The sequence below is a fragment of the Rhagoletis pomonella genome, unplaced genomic scaffold, assembly GCF_013731165.1.
Source record: "Rhagoletis pomonella isolate Grant_MI unplaced genomic scaffold, Rhpom_1.0 Rhpom_scaffold_01656, whole genome shotgun sequence".
Taxonomy (NCBI): Eukaryota; Metazoa; Arthropoda; class Insecta; order Diptera; family Tephritidae; genus Rhagoletis; species Rhagoletis pomonella.
In genome coordinates, this window is record NW_023460210.1 from 704 (window position 1) to 19,794 (window position 19,091).

The 19,091-nt window shown below is 37.0% G+C and overlaps 1 protein-coding gene across 1 annotated transcript; it reads left to right on the forward strand.

Annotated features, from left to right (window-relative positions):
- The first annotated feature begins 2,804 nt into the window (after window positions 1–2,804).
- Window positions 2,805–3,329, forward strand: LOC118752562 (activity-regulated cytoskeleton associated protein 2-like). The gene has a single exon (XM_036487467.1). It carries the CDS (start codon window positions 2,805–2,807, stop codon window positions 3,327–3,329), a length of 525 nt encoding a protein of 174 aa, XP_036343360.1.
- The last annotated feature ends 15,762 nt before the right edge of the window (window positions 3,330–19,091 follow it).

The window sequence follows — 19,091 nt, forward strand, 5'->3', positions numbered from 1 at the left end:
TTATATTTGTAAACGAATTTATATTAAATCTGCTAATAAAAAATATCTGCAATGAAATACAGTAAAACCCGCTTAATTACCTCAAGAAAAATATCAGCTTTTTGAGGTACTTAGACGGGTTAGGTACTTAAAAGAACCCGCTTAAGTACCTCGATGCGGGTACTTAAGCGAACACAATTATTGATGTAGTTAGTTAGTTCTTTTTAATTAACATAAATAACTTCTTGAAAAAAAAATGAACATTTAATGAAGTGTACGTATCGTAGCATTATCTAAACACACAAACAAAAACTTTATAAAAAAAATCGATAAATCAATGTTATGTCATTTTTACAAGAATACAATTCTTTAAAGTCATTGATTATTCATATTTATACATATATACAGTGTTGGACATATCTGTCATTTCGAACCAAATTCAAAATGATGTTGTTTGTCACTTATGCTTATTTATTAATTTTTAAGAATTTTCAATTAAAGCATAGTTCATGGCCTAACAAATACCATATAAATTTAAGCCTAAAATTGTTTAGAACACTGAAAAAAATCCACAAATTTTTATCAAAATATCAAACTTTTTTCTCAGAAGTGTTTATAGCCCATTCAATTTTAGTGTCATAATGTGTAAGTTTCATGTAGCGTTGATTTTTTAGAATTTTTTTGCCGAACATGTTGCGGAAGCACTTAAAAGGGGAAAATTATAAGTAAAATGGTAAATGGGATATGAAAAATTTAGGTACTTAGGCGGGTTGGGTAAATAAGCTGGGAGGTACTTAAGAGAGGGATTCACTTCACATTACATCAAAATATTCACGGTGCGCAAAAATGTTGGTTACTTAAGCGGGTTAGGTACTTAAGCGGGGTGGTACTTAAGCGGGTTTCACTGTAGATGAAATTGAAAGGTATGTAAAGAAATATACAATTTTAATGAAAATGTTCATAACTGTCTGAAAAACAAAATTAATAAATTGTAATCTGAAATAAAGTGCAAAATAAAGAAAATTTAATTGATAAAAATATTAAAAACATGCCGGCAGACTTATTGGGGGGGGGGGGGGGGGGGCAAATATACACATGAGTAGCGAAGCTGCCACCCACCTAATGCTAACATCTTACACGACTTTATTAGACAAGATTTGAAAAGTGATTTATTTCCATAAATATTGAAAATATTGAAAAATTTCTTAAATAGTTTCGGCTTAGATTGGCGGGATCTAATTGCTCTAATTGCTGGGAAAATCCGACGTTTTAAGATTTTTAGTATTTAAAAAAAAAAGTTTCCTAGTCAAAAATAATTTAAAACTGAATTATTTCCATATATATCGAAAATATCGAAACAATTCATGCATACATTCGACTTAGTTTTGGGAGATCTCTACAAAAAAAATGGAAAATAATTCTTTTCACAGTTGTTTTTTTTCAAAAAAATTCCAAGTCGAAAAGATTTAAAAACTTAGTTATTTCCATAAATATCGAAAATTTGGAAGAAATGCTTAAATAGTTGCGGCTTAATTTTTTCACAGGGGTTTGTTGTTTATTTTTTAATCCAATAACAATACATTTTTTTACTTGATAATATCAAAAAAATTGGAAAGTGTGTTATGACATTTTCGATTTATTTGAACGTTTTGTACAAATCACCAAAAGGAAATTATTTCTTTCCAAAAAATCTATTTACAAGAAAATCTAACACCAATAAAGTTTTATAATTGAAAATCTTACAAAATATTACAAAAATTGAAAAAATGCTATATAACGTTTTCGATTTATTTTCATGGTATTTGTGGAGATCACCGAAAGGGGATTTTTTTGATCGAAAAATGTTTTCACAAAAACACAAACATTTATCTATTTGCAATAATTAATTAAATATCACAAAAATCGGAAATTGAAGCGATCTCATATTGTGTTTATTATAAGTTTTTCTAATCGTTCAAATCATATACTATTGTTTGTTTGTGCATCAATGGAAACACCGACTTATATTGTAATAGATCGTTTAACATAGGCTAGAAAATGCAACCTAGCGGAGTTTTGTAAATACAATTAAACCTACTACTTGTTCAGTTCGTAGCAACACTTACAGTAGCTCTTGTTGCTCTGTAGAGAATTAGTCTGTTCCAATAGCAGTGCGGTTTACAGGATTTAGTCAGAACTTACAGGAAGTCGTTCCTATTGACATAAAACCTGTAAGTGGGGACACTTTTGAGAGAGTAACTGAGCAACTGTTCCTAGTCAGAAATTACAGAATTTAGTCCAGAGTTTTTTTCCTGCAAGTTCATGAAAAGTGTCAAACGATCAGCTGATTTGCATGCGCAAACAACAACAAAAGGCGATGAAAGCAAAGAACCTTATATTTGTAAAAAAAATGGAAGTAAACCACGAAATGTTTGAATACGTATATATTTTAATAATTATTTAGTGATATTTCAGCCAAATCAGTGTTGTACAAATGACATGTAAACAAACCGACTGACGTTTTTACAGGAAATAGTGCTTTTTGCGTTCCCGTTCCCTTCTGCATCTGTTCTCCTTTTACTCCCACTTGAGAGAGCAAAATTGTAGTTTGACAGTTCCACAGGTTTTAGTCCGAAGTTCAAAGGAACATACTATATATAAGTTGCGTTGCTGATCTTTAAATTTCAATCGGCTTCGAGCTTGCGCCAAGTAAGGTATCTCGTCCGGCATTGCTTCGGACAGTGCCTTGCTTTGAAACAAACCCGAAGGTGATTTTTTGTACATGTGTATAGTTCGTGTCTTTTTTTATTCAAACAAACGAATTGCTGTTTAGCGTACCCGCGTGTATGTCCGTGGAACAACGCGATCCATCGGCAGTGGAAGAATTCATTGCAGCTATCTCAGTTTACAAGGACATCGAAAGAATTTCTGACGCTGATGCCTTGCGCGGTGTGCCACTTCTGCTGGAAGAGTACGCAGCGACCTGGTGGATCGGTGTGAAGGACACTGTCGCGACCTTTGAGGAAGCAGTTGAGCTGATCCGGACGACATTTTCTCCGCCAATGCCCGATTGGAAAATTTACATAAAATTTTTCGAGCAAAAGCAGCAAACGCGCGAAGCTACCGACAGCTTCATATGTAAGAAGCGGCTACTGTTTTCGCAGTTGAGTGACCCCATAAGCGAAGCAGTACAGCTCAATATGACGTACGGTCTATTGTCTATCAAGATAAGAGAGCGAGAGCGTCGCGATAAAGTTTCCACGTTCGACGAATTAATATCAAATTGTCGGGATGCAGAAATGATTTTGGCTGAAGCAAAGAAGCTTACAATCGCATCTACCGATAAAAACAAATCTGTGGAAGGGCCCTAAAGGCGCTCGTTTTGCAGGCTACGCGGCCACACTGTAGATGTTTGCTTCAAAAAGAAAAAGGTGTGTACCGCGCAAACTGCGCAAAATGCTGTGGGCATAATAAAGAAAGCCCTCATTATCTGTCGTTTAACTGCGTAGCTACCACTGTCGTTGGAAGATGTATTCCATCGGTCCACATTGCGATGTTTGGAATTAAAGGTGAAGCTTTATTCGACACAGGGGCGAAAACGAGCGTAGCCTGCGCAAATTTAAAGAAAATCCTTAGTAGCAAGAGGTGCGTATTTCAAGATGTCATGCCAGACGTCTCCTTGGCAGATGGCACCACCACCATGCAAAGGGTACTATCCACTATTTGCGAGGTAACAATTGTCAACAGGGTGAGGAATTCGGTTGGTATCCCTACCAAACTCTACGAAAAATCGTACGCTTATCGGAGCAGACTTCATGGAGCAGGCGATAATCGTCCTGAATCTGGCACAAAGATTCTGGTATTTTGAAGACGAGCCAAAGGTGAAATATGATTTTGCTAAACCTAGCGATGGCAGTCAAATATTCGCTATGGATATCGCAGGTGCCCACGTGGTGACGAGTTACCACCAAGGCTTTGAATGAATATTCAAACTTTCTGTGTTACATCAATAAGTGCGGTGAAAATGCGACAGATGATTATTCTCCGGAAGCTTGCCCAGAGACTAACTACGGGCCAGTCGCTAAAGGTAAACGGTCGCATCAAAATTATTATTCGCCACAGGCCGCGCAGGACATTTTCAGAAGTGCGTTACCGGTTGGCCAAATAACTCCCGAAAATACATCTTGGACGTTTGCACCGCCTATGAAAGTGAAGAAACCTCTAGAAGACTTCGAGAAATTTGTTGCCTAAAATTTCTTTTCTCTTAACATGTTCGAATTTAATGAGCAGCAGAAAACCGATTGCAGCCTAACAACGGATCAGAAAGCGGAGTTAGATGCATTATTATCCAAGAACGCTGACGTATTCGAGGAGCCAACCTCGACAACACCATTAGCCACACATCGAGTCGATACTGGCGAACATCTTCCAATCACTTTTCCTCCATATCCTATATCGCCCCAACGCAAAGAACAGCTAAAACACGAAATTGGTAAAATGCTAGAAACAGGAGTTATTGTTGAGTGCGAATCACCATGGCCGGCTCCTGTAGTAATAAATAGTTCCGAAAAAGACAGGTGGAGTACGCATCTGTAATGACTACAGAGAACTAAACACCATAACTAAGGCAGATAGATACCCGTTGCCTCGTGTTGACGACTTACTGCATGCCGCAAAAGCCACAAATTCAACTTTGGATTTTCAGTCCGGTTATTGGAAAGTTGGTCACGCCATTCGGGATGTAAAAATTTACTCGCATGCCCTCTGGTTTGCGAAACGCGCCAGCGACATTTAAACGCTTAATCGATCATCTTAAAATATCACTAAAGGATCTAGTTTTAGTTGCGTACTTAGACGATATAATTTTATGCTCAAAGAACTTTGAAGAGCTCGTGGAAGAACGCAATCGACTTTTAAATCGCTTACGACAATTTGGTCTTAAGGCTAACATCGACAAGTGTCGCTTTGCATTCCACGAAATTAAGTACTTGGGGCACATTTTGACTCCAAATCGGATAGTGGTCGATCCACAGAAGGTTGCATCAATAACATCGCGCAAACCGCCGAAAAACCTTAAGGAGCTGCTATCATTCCTTCAAGCTTCCTCCAGGTATAGGCGCTTCGTGCCTCAATTTGAGGATATTGCGAATTCACTATCCCATCTAACGAAGAAGAACTCTATCTGGTCGTGGACAGATAAGCAACAATCAGCATTTGATGAGCTGAAACAACTCCTGACGACATCACCCATTTTGAAGCAAGCTGACGAAAGCCTGCCATTCATTCTGAAGATTGATGCCAGTGGATATGCACTTGGGGCAGTTATACTCCAGGGGGATGGTCCAGATGAGCACCCTATTGAATATGCCAGTAGACTACTGCCCAAGGCTGAACAAAATTACTCCACAATCGAGCGAGAAGTCTTAGCCATCGTGTGGCCGTACAGAAATATCGTGGATATATCGAAGGATCGGAGGTAACTCTCATTACGGATCCCCGACCGTTGAAGTGGTTAATGACACTTAAATTACCAACTGGACTCCAAGCTCGATGGGCATTAATCCTACAGCCGTACAACATAAACATCGATTACAAACCGGGAAAGAACAACGTAGTGGCGGACATGCTATCAAGGTCACCTTGCGAAGGAAAGCATGGCACAGACGAACTCTGTCATATATGCTCTTTTGATGTGGAACTATCGCAACGAGGAGCGAAAGAGACTCGAGAAGGCCAACTTGGTGATCCAGACTGTTTCAAAAGGAAGACAGATGACGCCGCGTATTGGGCCAAGGAAGGACATCGAAACCCACGTCAAAAATTGCATTGACTGCCAGCGCTACAAGGCCACTAACTTAAAGCCAATGGGGTTATATCAAACGGTATTGAGCAAACAGCGTTTTGAAGCAATTGCTATCGATTTGTTTGGACCATTACCTCCCGGCGCAAATGCGCTACAATGGATCTTCATCGCAAAAGACATCGCCAGCCGCTGGGTGGAGCTTTTTGCATTAACCGAAGTTACCGCCTAAAACTGCTAATTGACGAAGTAACTCTGCGCTATGGAGTCCCGAGGAAGGTCATCAGCGTCAACGGAGTCCAATTTGTATCCTCAGTGATGCAGAAGGTTTGCTTTGGTCTCAACATAGACCAAGTTTTTACGCCTGTTTACCATCCACAAGCAAACCCCGTTGAAAGGAAGAACCGTGATCTAAGGACATAGTTGGCGATATTGGTTGGAAAGCAGCATCGAGACTGGGCAGAGAAGTTGCCAGCCATACGCTTCGCCATGAACACCACTCGCTGCCAAAGCACTGGTTACACTGCCGCTTATCTAACTTTTGGCCGCGAGCTGAGAACTATTGATGAGATTCAGCACGACTTGAGAGCTGTTATTCACTCCGAAAACTTTATTGCGGAAATCATGCCATACTTGAGCACTCTTGCTGAGGTGTTCGCATCTGCTCGTGAATTTGAACTAAGATAGCAAGATGCCAACAAAGCTCTCACCAATCCACGAAGACATAACCAAGAAAACTTAGAAATTGGTTCCAAGGTTCTAGCCACTACTCACGTTTTGAGCAACGCTTCCAAAGGTGTGACATCCAAATTCATTCCTAGAAGAGATGGAACTTAAGTCATCATCACGAAATGAGGAACTACTGCTTATGTAATCGCGCATGAAGATAACCTCCGCCAACCTTTAGGCACCTACCATGCCTCATCGTTATTTCCATATCGAAGTGCTACCACTGAAGAAGGATGCCTCATCGGATCGATTTTCAGCATCCTAGGGGGAGACTGAAGCGATCTCATATTTTGTTTATTATAAGTTTTTCTAATCATTCAAATCATATACTATTGTTTGTTTGTGCATCAATGTATACACCGACTTATATTGTAATAGATCTTTAAACATAGGCTAGAAAATGCAACCTAGCGGAGTTTTGTAAATACAATTAAACATACTACTTGTTCAGTTCGTAGCAACACTCTTGCTCTTGTTGCTCTGGAGAGTACATAAGTCGCGTTGCTGATCTTTAAATTTCAATCGGCTTCGAGCACAGTATATACACTAATAAACCTTTTCGCATTTTTTCACCATTTGCTCCCCGAGGAGTACTTTTGGGTTGTGTGCAGCGCTTTCGTTTGGCGCGCACGGCAACACTTACTGTGGGGAATTTCGCCTCATGATTAGAAAAAGTTCATTTCGAGGATAAAATATACATAATTGTGTGTTATTTTTGAACAAAATGTAGGTGAAGTACAGGGATGCCGTTTGGATCTAAATAGATCCAATTGGATACATTTTTAGGCGAATTTATGCGGGATACTTATTTTTTCCGGTCAGTATAAATGTGGATACTTTTTTAAATAGGCCAAAATTTTATATTTCCTATAAAGTTTTTTCGTTCAAAAATCGATTTTCGTTAAAGATGGTAGAAAGCATTACGTTTTCTGAACGTATAAAGAATCGCTATTAAGCGTGAAATTAAAGCATTTTATTTTTTGTGAACGAAGCAATGAACATATGAAGAGATCTCACCAAAATAGGTATAAGCGCAATTGCTTTAATTATCTTAAAAGGATGCTTTAAGCAAGATCTTAATATACATATCGTCGTTTAAAGTACAAAATCGCCTATCAACAAAATGCAAAACCGCGTATGTGACGTTGCATAAATTATTTTCTAGAGAGTAAGAACACTCATATTTCAAAATGGTACTCTTTTTTATAAAGCAATCGCATTTCTGGCTAGTATCTTTCAGGACGAATGGATAAGGATTGAGCTTGTGTGAGCAAATCCTATTTTTGGCAGCAAATGTCAGTTACGCGGTTTTGCAGAATGACGATACGCGGTTTAAACGACGATATACATATATAAAGTAAATTATACTCTTTCTGTAGTAATATCTTTCATATCACATATTTTCATTTGTTAATTTAAAAAGAAAGAATATTTCAATGCAGTTCAAAAAAACTAAATTTGATTTATTTAAGGAGACTTTTATGAATTTTACTGAAAAGACTTTAAATACACTAAAAAAATTGTATTTATTTGCGCATATTAAGAGAGGTAACCAGTTTCCTCTTTTAATGTGTGCAAATTCGCACGCCGTGTAATAAAATTAATCATTGCCTGTTTACTCTTACATACCAAATTTGTCGCAAGAGCAAAATTACACATAAAATGTTTAAATAAAGTAATGTTTATTATTAGTAGGAAATGAGTAGTCCACTTGCAAACAGCGTTATGTGATTTTATAATAGAAAGCCATAAATTTGAAAAAGTGACTACGACAACAAGTAACATTTTAATTGAATCTTTTTTATTATTACCTGAAATTTTGGATAAATAGGAGCCTTATAAAATTGTAACTTAACATAACATGTCATAAGATAACATTAACAGTCTATACGACCTAAAGCAGCTTTCTAAGTTCATCAGAAGATTGATACTTTTGAAAGTTCATAAATAAGTATGATAGCGACTTTTGGAAGAACACTTAACATTTGATGCTATTTTTTCAGAATATAAAAAGATTTTGCACTCTGTTGTTAGTGGACATGAAACTACTTTAAATACTGGTACGTAATCCGCAAAAAACTAAGAATCGAAAAATTTTACACAGCGCACTTTGCAAGTAGACTACTCAAATGTATTTGTAGTTTGAAAATTTTTGCTATTTTAAACATTCTATATATGTGTATTTATGTGTATATTTTAAAGATCCCAAGTTCAAAATCAAATACTGAACATCTTATACGTATATTTATACAGATTCTTGTTGAAAAATAGATACTTTTCAGTAGTAGTTTTACATGCAAAATACTTATACACGAAAAATGTACTTTATAAATTGAAATTACAAATGCTTGATTTTATGCACATGTATTCCAAGTCCTTAGGATGGGTTAAATTATGTCTTTTTCATGAAAATGTTTGGTTTTCTTACAAATTATGAGATGTATATGTAACAAAAAAAAATTGGATACATTTTTGGCTTGGTCAGGGATACATTTTCTTGAGACGGCGCGGCAACACTGGTGAAGTATAATATTCATCTTTAATGTATGCATATATCCATGCTTAATGAAGAATAATGTCAATAGTTAAGTACGTAGTTAACGCTTGTGTTTTATAAACTGGAAAGCTCAAATCGTAATTATAGCTTTGAATGGAGTTTTCTTAAATGTAAGTTTTAAATAAAAAAAGTCCTTTGTAAGATTATATTTTTATGAAAAGCGTAAATTTTGTGAATTTGTCAAGCCAAATTCTAAATTTCCGAATACATTTAAGTCTTTATTTACAAAAAAAAACAAGATTTGTATAGCTATACAGACCCAATTGCCTGCCAGCGCATCCGCCGGGACTATGGTTGCCAGATTTTGAAACGGAGAAGGCAGTACATTTATATTTTCGATAGAAAAAAAGCAGTACATGACATAAGAAAGGAGTACAATTTTTTTTTTAATTTTTTGTGCAATTTATTGTTACAAATTACCATTAATTAGGTACAAACAAACAAAGATATATTTTCAAGGCAACAATAAATGTGAATAAAATAATGTAAAAAAAATATTTTTTTAAAAACAACATTTTTTTAACATGTACAATCAAAGGAATTAAATAAAGTAGTGTAACAAAAGATTTTTTAGTAAGAAAATTTTGTCAAAACTGCACTAAAATGAATAAAATAAAATCAGTCAAGGTCTCGTTAAAGTTACTAAAAGGCAATTAGGTGAAAGGAGTTATTCAAACTCTAATGAAAATTACTAAAAATTTGTAGAGTAATTTCGGTATCCATATATGGCCCACCCTTAAATTTTTTGGCAATAAAACTGCGAATTTAACTTTAATTCATCTATTTGTTACCTTAAAAGGCGTTAAAAATATTATCAAATCAGTCTCCAATAAACAATGTTCAGAAAAATAACACAAATAAAAGATACAATGGAAAAATCAAATGAACTTCAATTTAGCACTTTGCAAAAATGTGCGGTTAATATGGACCATGGCGCGTTAAATATGGACTAGGGTGGTCCATATTTTACTCGCTTTATGAGCAGCAAAAATCGCAAATAAAATATTTTTTTTTCGTTCCCGGAACATAGCTCATGTGCCCACATTGTACATATAACACATTGCACCCATGCTTCTCCTCCTTTATCGTCAGAAAATAAACCTGAACAATAGATGCATTTGGCATCTTCCTGATAAGATCTGTCTGGACTAAGATCTGGCGAGTCATTTAAGACGAAGTTGTCGTCACTTTCTGATGAAGTATTTTCTTCTACACGTTGACTTTTCTTCTGAAAAATAAGTTTGAAGTAAATTAGTATCTTTGTATTTATTTCGTAGTTTCTATCTAAGTTCATACCTTCGTTTTTAAAATGTTTTCTTTTCTTGTGCCTTTTTCAAGTTTTGGCTTTCTTTTCTTGACATGTCTCTCACCCTTTGTTTTCTTCAGAGATTCTTCTAAAGCCTGCTTGTATGATGATGATGAAATTAGTTCTGCTTTTCCTGTTTTTCGTCCGCGGTTTGAAGTTTTCTTGATACCTACCGGAATCGGGGAAATCTCTTGAGGCATTATATAAGAGCTTGATCTTATACCAGAGGACGTAGACGGTTCGAAAGAAATGGGTTCTACTACATCGGAATTGAATTCTGATTGCGACAATTCAGAAGTTTGTACGGTTGGTAATGTAGACGTAACTGTACTCTCCATGCAATATATCGGTGCTTCAACTTCTTCTGCCTCCAAAAAGTCGTGGTCGTTAAAAATATTTCTATTAAAGGGGCATATTCCGGTTGAAGAAAAACCTTTCACAGCAATTTCTCCAGTTTGCGTTTTCATGTAAGATCGACCAAATAATTCAATAATGTCAAAATGTGTTAAAGCTTTTGCATTATTTATGACCCAGCACCTTATTTCCTCGGTCAAATATTTTTTTTAACGGCCCCATAAAAGTTTTGTCAAGAGGTTGAATTTTATGGCTTGAATGTGGAGGAATCGAAAGAATGTGAACGTGGTTATTTCTAGCTAGCTCAATGATTTCAATGTTTCTTGTGTGACTTGTATGCCCGTCTAAAATGAGCAACACAGGAGATGATTCAGAAGGTTTAACGGTAGCAAGGAAGTGCTTGAACCATTTAGTAAACAAATTGGTTTGAACCCATCCAGAGGGATGATTAGCATGTATCGATCCCGGAGGTGCTCCTTTCATAAGAAGAGGATTGTCCCTCTTTCTAGGGGAAATAAACATTGGTGGCACGAACGATCCAGCTGCACTCATACACAAAATGGCAGTAATTAAGGATCCCCTTTCAGCTGAAGCAAGAGCTCGTATCTGTTTGCGGCCTTTCAGAGCCAAAACCTTCGGCATTTTGGCTGGCACAACGGATATTCCAGTTTCGTCTACATTGTAGATGCTATTAGGAGAAAAATTGTATGTTGTCATTTCCTTTTCAACCAGATCAAAGAAAACTGCCACGTTTTCCTTCGAAAACCCTCTTGCTCGGGCTACAGATGTGCTGGTTGGTTGACGGAACGACAGAGATGGGTGGCGCCGAAGAAATAAACGTAACCAATCTCTTCCTGCTGTTTCTTTTATCACTGAAAACGGGTTTGGTAAACTATTTTTTACAGCCAATTGAAATGCCAAGGATCGTATATTATTCCGTGTTAATCCAAACAGTTTCGCTTCCATAAGCAGTATATACTCGACAAGAGAATCTTCGAGTTCAGGTGGGAAAATGGGTTTTCTCCCAAGTTTAGCTGCCAGTACTTCCTCTACAGGTCTTCCCTCATCTGCCACTAAACGCCGCAGCGTGGTTTTAGGTACGTTGTACTCCTTAAATGCCTTCAAAAATCCCATTTTTTAGACTTTACAGCAGAAATTGCTTCCATCATGTTTTCCTTGCGCCACGTCTGACGTTTTTTCGGAGCTGGACTTGATTTTGGAGCCATTATTGTACTTCAAAAGAAAATTATTTATTATTACCGACGTTGAATGAAACACGTGTCAAATATGGCCCACTGGTCCATATTATCAACATCTTAATGGGCCATATTACCCGCACTATACATTTTTCACTGCTTTTTCATTTATGCACACTTCACGAGTTATTTATTGAAATTGGATTCCACTTCAAGAAATACCGGTCCAAGCACTATATATTTAACACTCCAAAACATATTTTTCAATTAAAATTAAACATAAAAAAACTTTACGAAAACGTACCAAAAAATACTAAGTTGCCACCAAAAAATAATTTTCGTGCAATAGTGCGCACATCTGTTTCACCACACTCGTCAACACTGATCGTGCTCTGCTAAAATATGTGTGGAGCGAAGTCACTGTGTGATGTTTTGACTTTGTGGCTGGGAAGATATTCAGGTGGGCCATATTATACACATGGGCCATATATGCCGCACTTACTCTACTAATTTACTTCGTTTTTAAAAAAGTTTGTCGCGCGAATAGCAAACCGGCATTTAAATATCTGCATACATACATATATACACCTAACCAATTATGCATGTATGCTGAATTCGCCGACAAGCTTTTTTAAAAATTAGTACAAATTGTTAGTAATTTTCATTAGAGTTTGAATAACTCCTTTCACTAAATGGCTTTTAGTAACTTCAACAAGACCTTAACTTATTTTATTTTATTCATTTTAGTGCAGTTTTGACAAAATTTTCTTACTAAAAAATCGTTTGATACATTACATTATTTTATTCCTTTGATTGTACATGTTAAATAAAAGCTTGTTTTTAAAAAATATTTTTTTTAAAATGATTTTATTTTCTAATTTTTAGTCCATTTATATATTGTATATTAAAAAGTGTTATTTTATTTTATGTACCAAATTTTGCAATAGATATTAAAATAATTCAACTTGCAATGAAAGAGAACAGAAGTCTATGCAAGCAAAATGTTGTTTGCTTACTTTTTGTATAAACATACGTATCGTCGTTTAAAGTACAAAACTGCGTATCAAGAAAATGCAAAACCGCGTATGTGAGGTTGGCAAAATTTTATAGGAGAGAGTAAAACTTGTCTTATTTCAAACCGGTTCTCTCTTTTATCCCTAATTATCTGTTCTTCTTATATCCAAGTATCGATATAAGGGCTTGATGGCAGGAGCTTCCGGTGAGGATACATCTCTTTTTGGCACAAATGTCAGTTACAAGGTTTTGCAGAACCACGACACGCAGTTTTGTACTTTAAACGACGATATGTACATATAGCAGCAGTTAATTTCATGTAAAGAAATGGCGTGTCGTCCATTTCCGCTGTAGCGTATGTAAATGGTGCATATATTTAGGCGCAATATCTAACTACTTCTGGCGGGTGACATCTGGAGTCTTCTAATTGTATCTCCTTGGCATAATGCCTACAACGAGGTTCATATCCAGACTAGGTTGATATCTAGAATTTGCTTGTAAAAATAAATAACTATATGGGTTGGCTTTCCAATAGGAGTGGTTGTTAAAGAGATGGAGATCGAAGGGGGAGTGGACGTGGCACCTTTTCCGACCTTTTTGGAGAGGGCACGAACCGCCATTGACAAAAATGTTACTCCCGACCACCTATGGTTCCCTAGAGACCCCTTAGAAAAATTACCAAAAGTCACAATTTTCAGTTGCGTTTTTTCGTTTGAAAAAGGTTGAATATTCATTTGCACGGGACATTTTATATACCCTTGATAACAAAAGAGGTGCCTGCCCCTCTTCCCCGGCAACACAGAAAGGAGAACTGTACTTAGCAAGGGTTATAATCCCTAAGCGCGGCCGAAGGCCACCTGCGCAGAAAGGAGTTAAGTGCAAAAATACTTTGGATACCGGAGCCGGAATTATATCCACAAGCAGGGGCGCACCCAGGAATATATTTTAGGGGGGGTTTTATATTTCTGAAGATATATCACCGGAAAATACTGAACATTTTCTTCAGATAATACCCTCTTTAAAATACATTTATGCAAGTTTTATGTACAGTATGTAATAAATAAATAAACGTTTTAAAATTCATAAACTACACTTTATTTACAGATTAACAGAACTCAAACGCTTTTAACCGACTTCAAAAAAAAGGGAGGTTATTATCTCGCCGAAATACATAACTTTGGACCACGTGAATCGTTTTCAATAATCCTTTTTTTATTAGAAAGATAGTACCTCAAGGTTCGTCCCGTAATTTGTTTTAGAGATCCGATGATTGGATCATGAAGAAATTAACGGTACCCCTAAATTTGAATATGAGAATTGAAGTCGGTTGTGTTCTTTCCTTAAAAACTACTTGTTTAATAAAAAGTTCTATAAACTCAAGATGCGCTCAACTTTCAAAAGTACCTAATAAAAAGATTTAAAAAAATAAATTTATTGATTCCATGAATTTTTGCACTTCTATGTTCATTTTTTCGATTTCTGGTTTTTGATAGAAATGGTGATTTTCCACGATTGCTAAATTTTTTTTTAATATTTCAAATACCGAAAAAATTAACTGAACTCTCAAGAAAAACGAAAAATTCATATAAAACGACGTACGAGAAATGGAAAAGAAATTTTCTTCTACCAAAATTTCTTAAATCAGTTTGCAGCTCTCAAGAAAAAAAATGCTCGTATATTTATTCCCTCATGAAAATTTATAGCAAAAGCAAAGCGCTTTTTCAAGCAACAGAAATTATAATGAATATTTCTTATAATTTCCTTGAGAGCTGGATTCTTAGCTTTAAGATACAGATTGTATTTGAGGTTATTAGCTTTAGGGGGGTTTGAACCAAAAAACCCACCCCTTGTGTGCGCTAATGTCCACAAGAAATGTTATATACTTTTGACGAAGAGAGGGGTTCCTCCTCTCTTCTTCGGTAACACAGAAAGGAGTAAGGGTTATAATCCCTAACCGAATTCTACGCAAAAATACTGTGGGCCCAAGTGAAAATTGTGATTTTTGGCGATTTTCTAAGGGGTCTCTGGGACCCATAGGGCGTCTAGGTGGGGGTTGGAGTTGCCACGCCACTCCCCCTTCTCTCACCGCCTCTCCAATGACCGCCCTTATAGGTAAGAATTCCAGACTCTTCCTGAATGTATGGCCAGTTTTTTAATTTAAGCCTTTTAATCTATATATATAAAAATGAATGTTTGTCTGAATGTTTTAATGAAATTTCTACGGTAGGTGCATATAATCACTGGGAGTGTTATAGAACAAAACTAATGTCAATAGGTGGCGCTCCAGTAGAGATATTTCTAAAATCCGTATTTACGGTCCGATTTGCTTAAAATTCGGTACTTAGGTAGCTTTTTGTCTGGATAAGCTTATAGATTCCTGTTTTCCAGTTTTCATGCAATTTCGAATATAAATAGCTTTGAGCAACCACCATATCAAGGAGCGAATTCGTCACTAAGCAAGATATTTTTGCGCCCATCAGAAATAACGGATAATGTCAAAATATAATTATAATCTATATATATAAAAATGAATGTTTGTCTGTATGTCCTTTATAGGCGTCAAAAGTACCCAACCGATTTTAATGAAATTTTTACGGTAGGTGAATATAATCACTGGCAGTGTTATAGAACAAAACTAATATCGGTAGGTGGCGCTCCAGTCGAGATATTTCTAAAATCCTTATTACGGTCCGATTTGCTTAAAATTGGGTACGCAGGTAGCTTTTCAGCATATATTAGCATATGTGATCCATTTTTTCCGAGAAGTGGACCAGGGACCGATCTATTCGAAAAAATTGTATTTACGGTCCGATTTGCTTAAAATTCGGTACGTAGGTAGCTTTTTAGCACATATTAGCATATATGATCCAGGTTTTCCGAGAAGTGGACCAGGGACCGATCTATTCGAAGAAATCGAATTTATGGTCCGATTTCCTTAAAATTCGGTACTTAGGTAGCTTTTTGCCTGGATAAGCTTATAGATTCCTGTTTTTCAGTTTTCATGCAATTTCGAATATAAATAGCTTTGAGCAACCACCATATCAAGGGGCGAATTCGTCACTAAGCAAGATATTTTTGCGCCCATCAGAAACAACGGATACTGTCAAAATATAATTATAATATATAATATATCTCAACTAATATATATTTAGAACCGTTTGTTAGTTTTCGCAAGGCTCGAGAGCGGCTGAACCGATTTTTTTGAAACTGCCACCTGCCGCACGTGTCCCAAGGATGGTTTTAGGCTAAAAAAAAAATCAATATGGAAAGGCGGCGTGGCACCTCCCATACCAACCGAATTTCTCATGCTACATATCTCTGAAAGTGTGCATGGTAGAGTTCTGGAACTTTGTATGAAGATATACGAAATCAATCGCATACCCTTGGAGAAAAATTTAAGGTATTTTAAACAAGGGGTGTGGCATCACTCATACAAACCAAATTTTTCATACTACGTATCTCTGGAAATGTTCATGGTAGAGTTCTGGAACTTGGTATGGAGATATACGAAATCAATCGCATACTCTTGGAGAAAAATTGGAGCTATTGGAAAAGGGGGCGTGGCATCTTCCATACAAACCGAAATTTTCATACTGCATATCTTTGGAAGTGTTCATGGTAGAGTTCTGGAACTTGGTATGGAGATATATAGAAAATCAATGGCATACTCATGAAGAAAAAGGGCAGCTGTTGGAAAGGGGGGCGTGGCACCTCCCATATAATCGAATTTTTATACTGCATAGCTCTGAAAGTATTCATGCTACAGTACTGGAACTTCGTACGGAGATATGTATGTAGTTGAAATCAAGCCCATATTCATGGAGAAAATTTGGGCTATTTGAAAATGGGGTGTGAGGCCTACAAACGTACCGACCTTTAGCTATCTTTGAATGTATTTATAATTCTTCTGTAGGTGTGTTTGTGAGTGAAATCCTCCTAAATGGTTGTACGGATTTTACCGAAACTGTGTTGTGTGTGTTTGAGTGTGTCTCTGGATGGTTCAGTTTCACAATTTAATGCGACAGTTGGCGCTGTAGTTGAGTTATTACTAAAAATCTTATTTATGATCCGATTTGGCCAAATATGTATGCAATACTATTGCAAAAACGTGCTGCCAAGTGGTGCTGAAGTCATGTTATTACTAAAAATAGCCAAGTGAGAAAGGGGCCGTGAAGGTCAGATTAAATCGAGCGTTGCGATTGGCCCAATGGATGTGATTTTCCCATATTATTATGCGTTCAAACTTTTAAGGTATTTCGTCTGAAATAAGTAGATGCATATTGCATTTCTGTAGAACAATGATCCGCACCCATTTTGAAATTGCCACCAACTATACTGTAAAGCTTCTAGGACATTCACTATAGAACCGAGTCATTGTTGCCGCCAGGGAGTGAAGAGGAAAAAATTTATTTCGCTTTGCGAATAACCGTGCTATGAAATGCCGCACAACTGGAGAATTTCAAGAACTTCTCACGGATATAACACTTTGCTTAGGTTATTTAAAGCGGCAAATGTCCACCAAACCATAATCTTAGCAGACGAATGTGCCAATAAAAATCGTAAACGTGAATTGTTGGTGAAAATGTTGGACCATAAAGTTTCAATAAAATATGTATTACTTAGTAATTATAACAACTTTATTCACTTATTCAGTACAACTCATATTCATAACCACAAGTCAGAAAAGCACATTTTAATATAACTCAACGTCAGCGCTCTTCCATGCCAGGGTTGCTCGCCGTCAGTGCTGTCCCCTTGTCAGCTACAGGGTGCCACATCCCTCCTCTGTTTACCAGTTTGACTTTTAACCCTTGTCCGGTAGTAGGGGTTCCGCTTTCTGGAATAGGAGCCTCGTGATTCTGATCCGAATTACCTGTGGATGAAATAGATTGTGGTGCATTAGCTCCCGCCCCCGGTGTCTCAGTGGTTGGTGAGTTGTTATGGAGGGCAGACCCCATAGTGGATGAATTTTCTTTAAGTGGGCCACGTTTCTCATCAAAGTTCGACCTCCCCCTTCTACCTTTACTATATTCCCCTTCCTCTCTATCAGCTTATATTCTGTTGTATCGCAATTGGAAGTTAGTTTGTGTGGAAACACGACATTATTTATATACACTTTATCTCCCACCTTTATGTCTATTTCCTTTGCCCCTCTCTTCCTATCCGCTGCTTCTTTCCCTTTCTGCTTGTTTACCTCGTCCCTTTCTTTCTCCACGGAATCTGAAAACTCCCCGACTAGATCTTTTATACTTGGTATTTTATCCCGAATGACTCGGTTATACATTAATTCAGATGGGGCTGTGCCTGTGGTGCTATGAGGGGTAACATTGTACATAAGCATGAAATTTTGTATTTCCTCTTTGTAAGTTTTCTTGTTTAGGTGTGCAGTTTTTAACCGCTTGACTAAATTCTTATTCATATTTTCTACCTCGCCATTAGCCTGTGGCCAATATGGAGGAGTTCTAATTTGCTTTATACCACACGTTTTACAGTACTGCTGAAATTCCATGCTTATGTACTGCCTGCCATTGTCCGTGCGTAAGTATTCAGGAAACCCCAGTCTGCTAAAAATTTTTTTCATGGAGTCAATGATGGTGGTCGACGAGATTGACCTTAAAAATTTTATTTCCATGTATCTAGAGTAGTAGTCTATTAGCACGAGTACATACTCGTTGTTTGGCAAGGGGCCTAGGAGATCTGAAGCTACGCAGATCCATGGTCCAGTGGGAAATGGAGTTCTGTCCATCGGAGCTGGATTTGAATCTTTGGAGACCAAAATGCAATCCCTACAATTTTTAACAAATTGTTCTACCTCCCGATCTATTAGTGGCCACCATACTTTCGACCTCACCCTACGTTTCATGGCAGACTCCCCCGGGTGGCCTTCGTGAGCTAGCTCCAGAACTTTTCTCCTTAGTGTGGCCGGAATAATGATGCGTGTTCCTCTTAAAAGCATGCTTCCAACTGTCGACAGTTCAAAACGGAACCTGTATAAGCTATTCGAAGTTGCAGTTTCCCATGAATCGTTACTCAAACAGGACATAGCATCAACGATTTCCTCATCAAGAATGCTGTTTTCGGCGATTTCGGAGATAGTCATTGACGTTGGGATGGAGCTTTCGATCACTTGTAAGATGTTGTGCTCCCCCTCCAAATCCAAACAATTCGTGCTCGATG

Bases quoted from the DNA above. Each gene is read 5' to 3' on its own strand.
- LOC118752562 (XM_036487467.1), top strand. From the start codon at position 2,805: ATGTCCGTGGAACAACGCGATCCATCGGCAGTGGAAGAATTCATTGCA.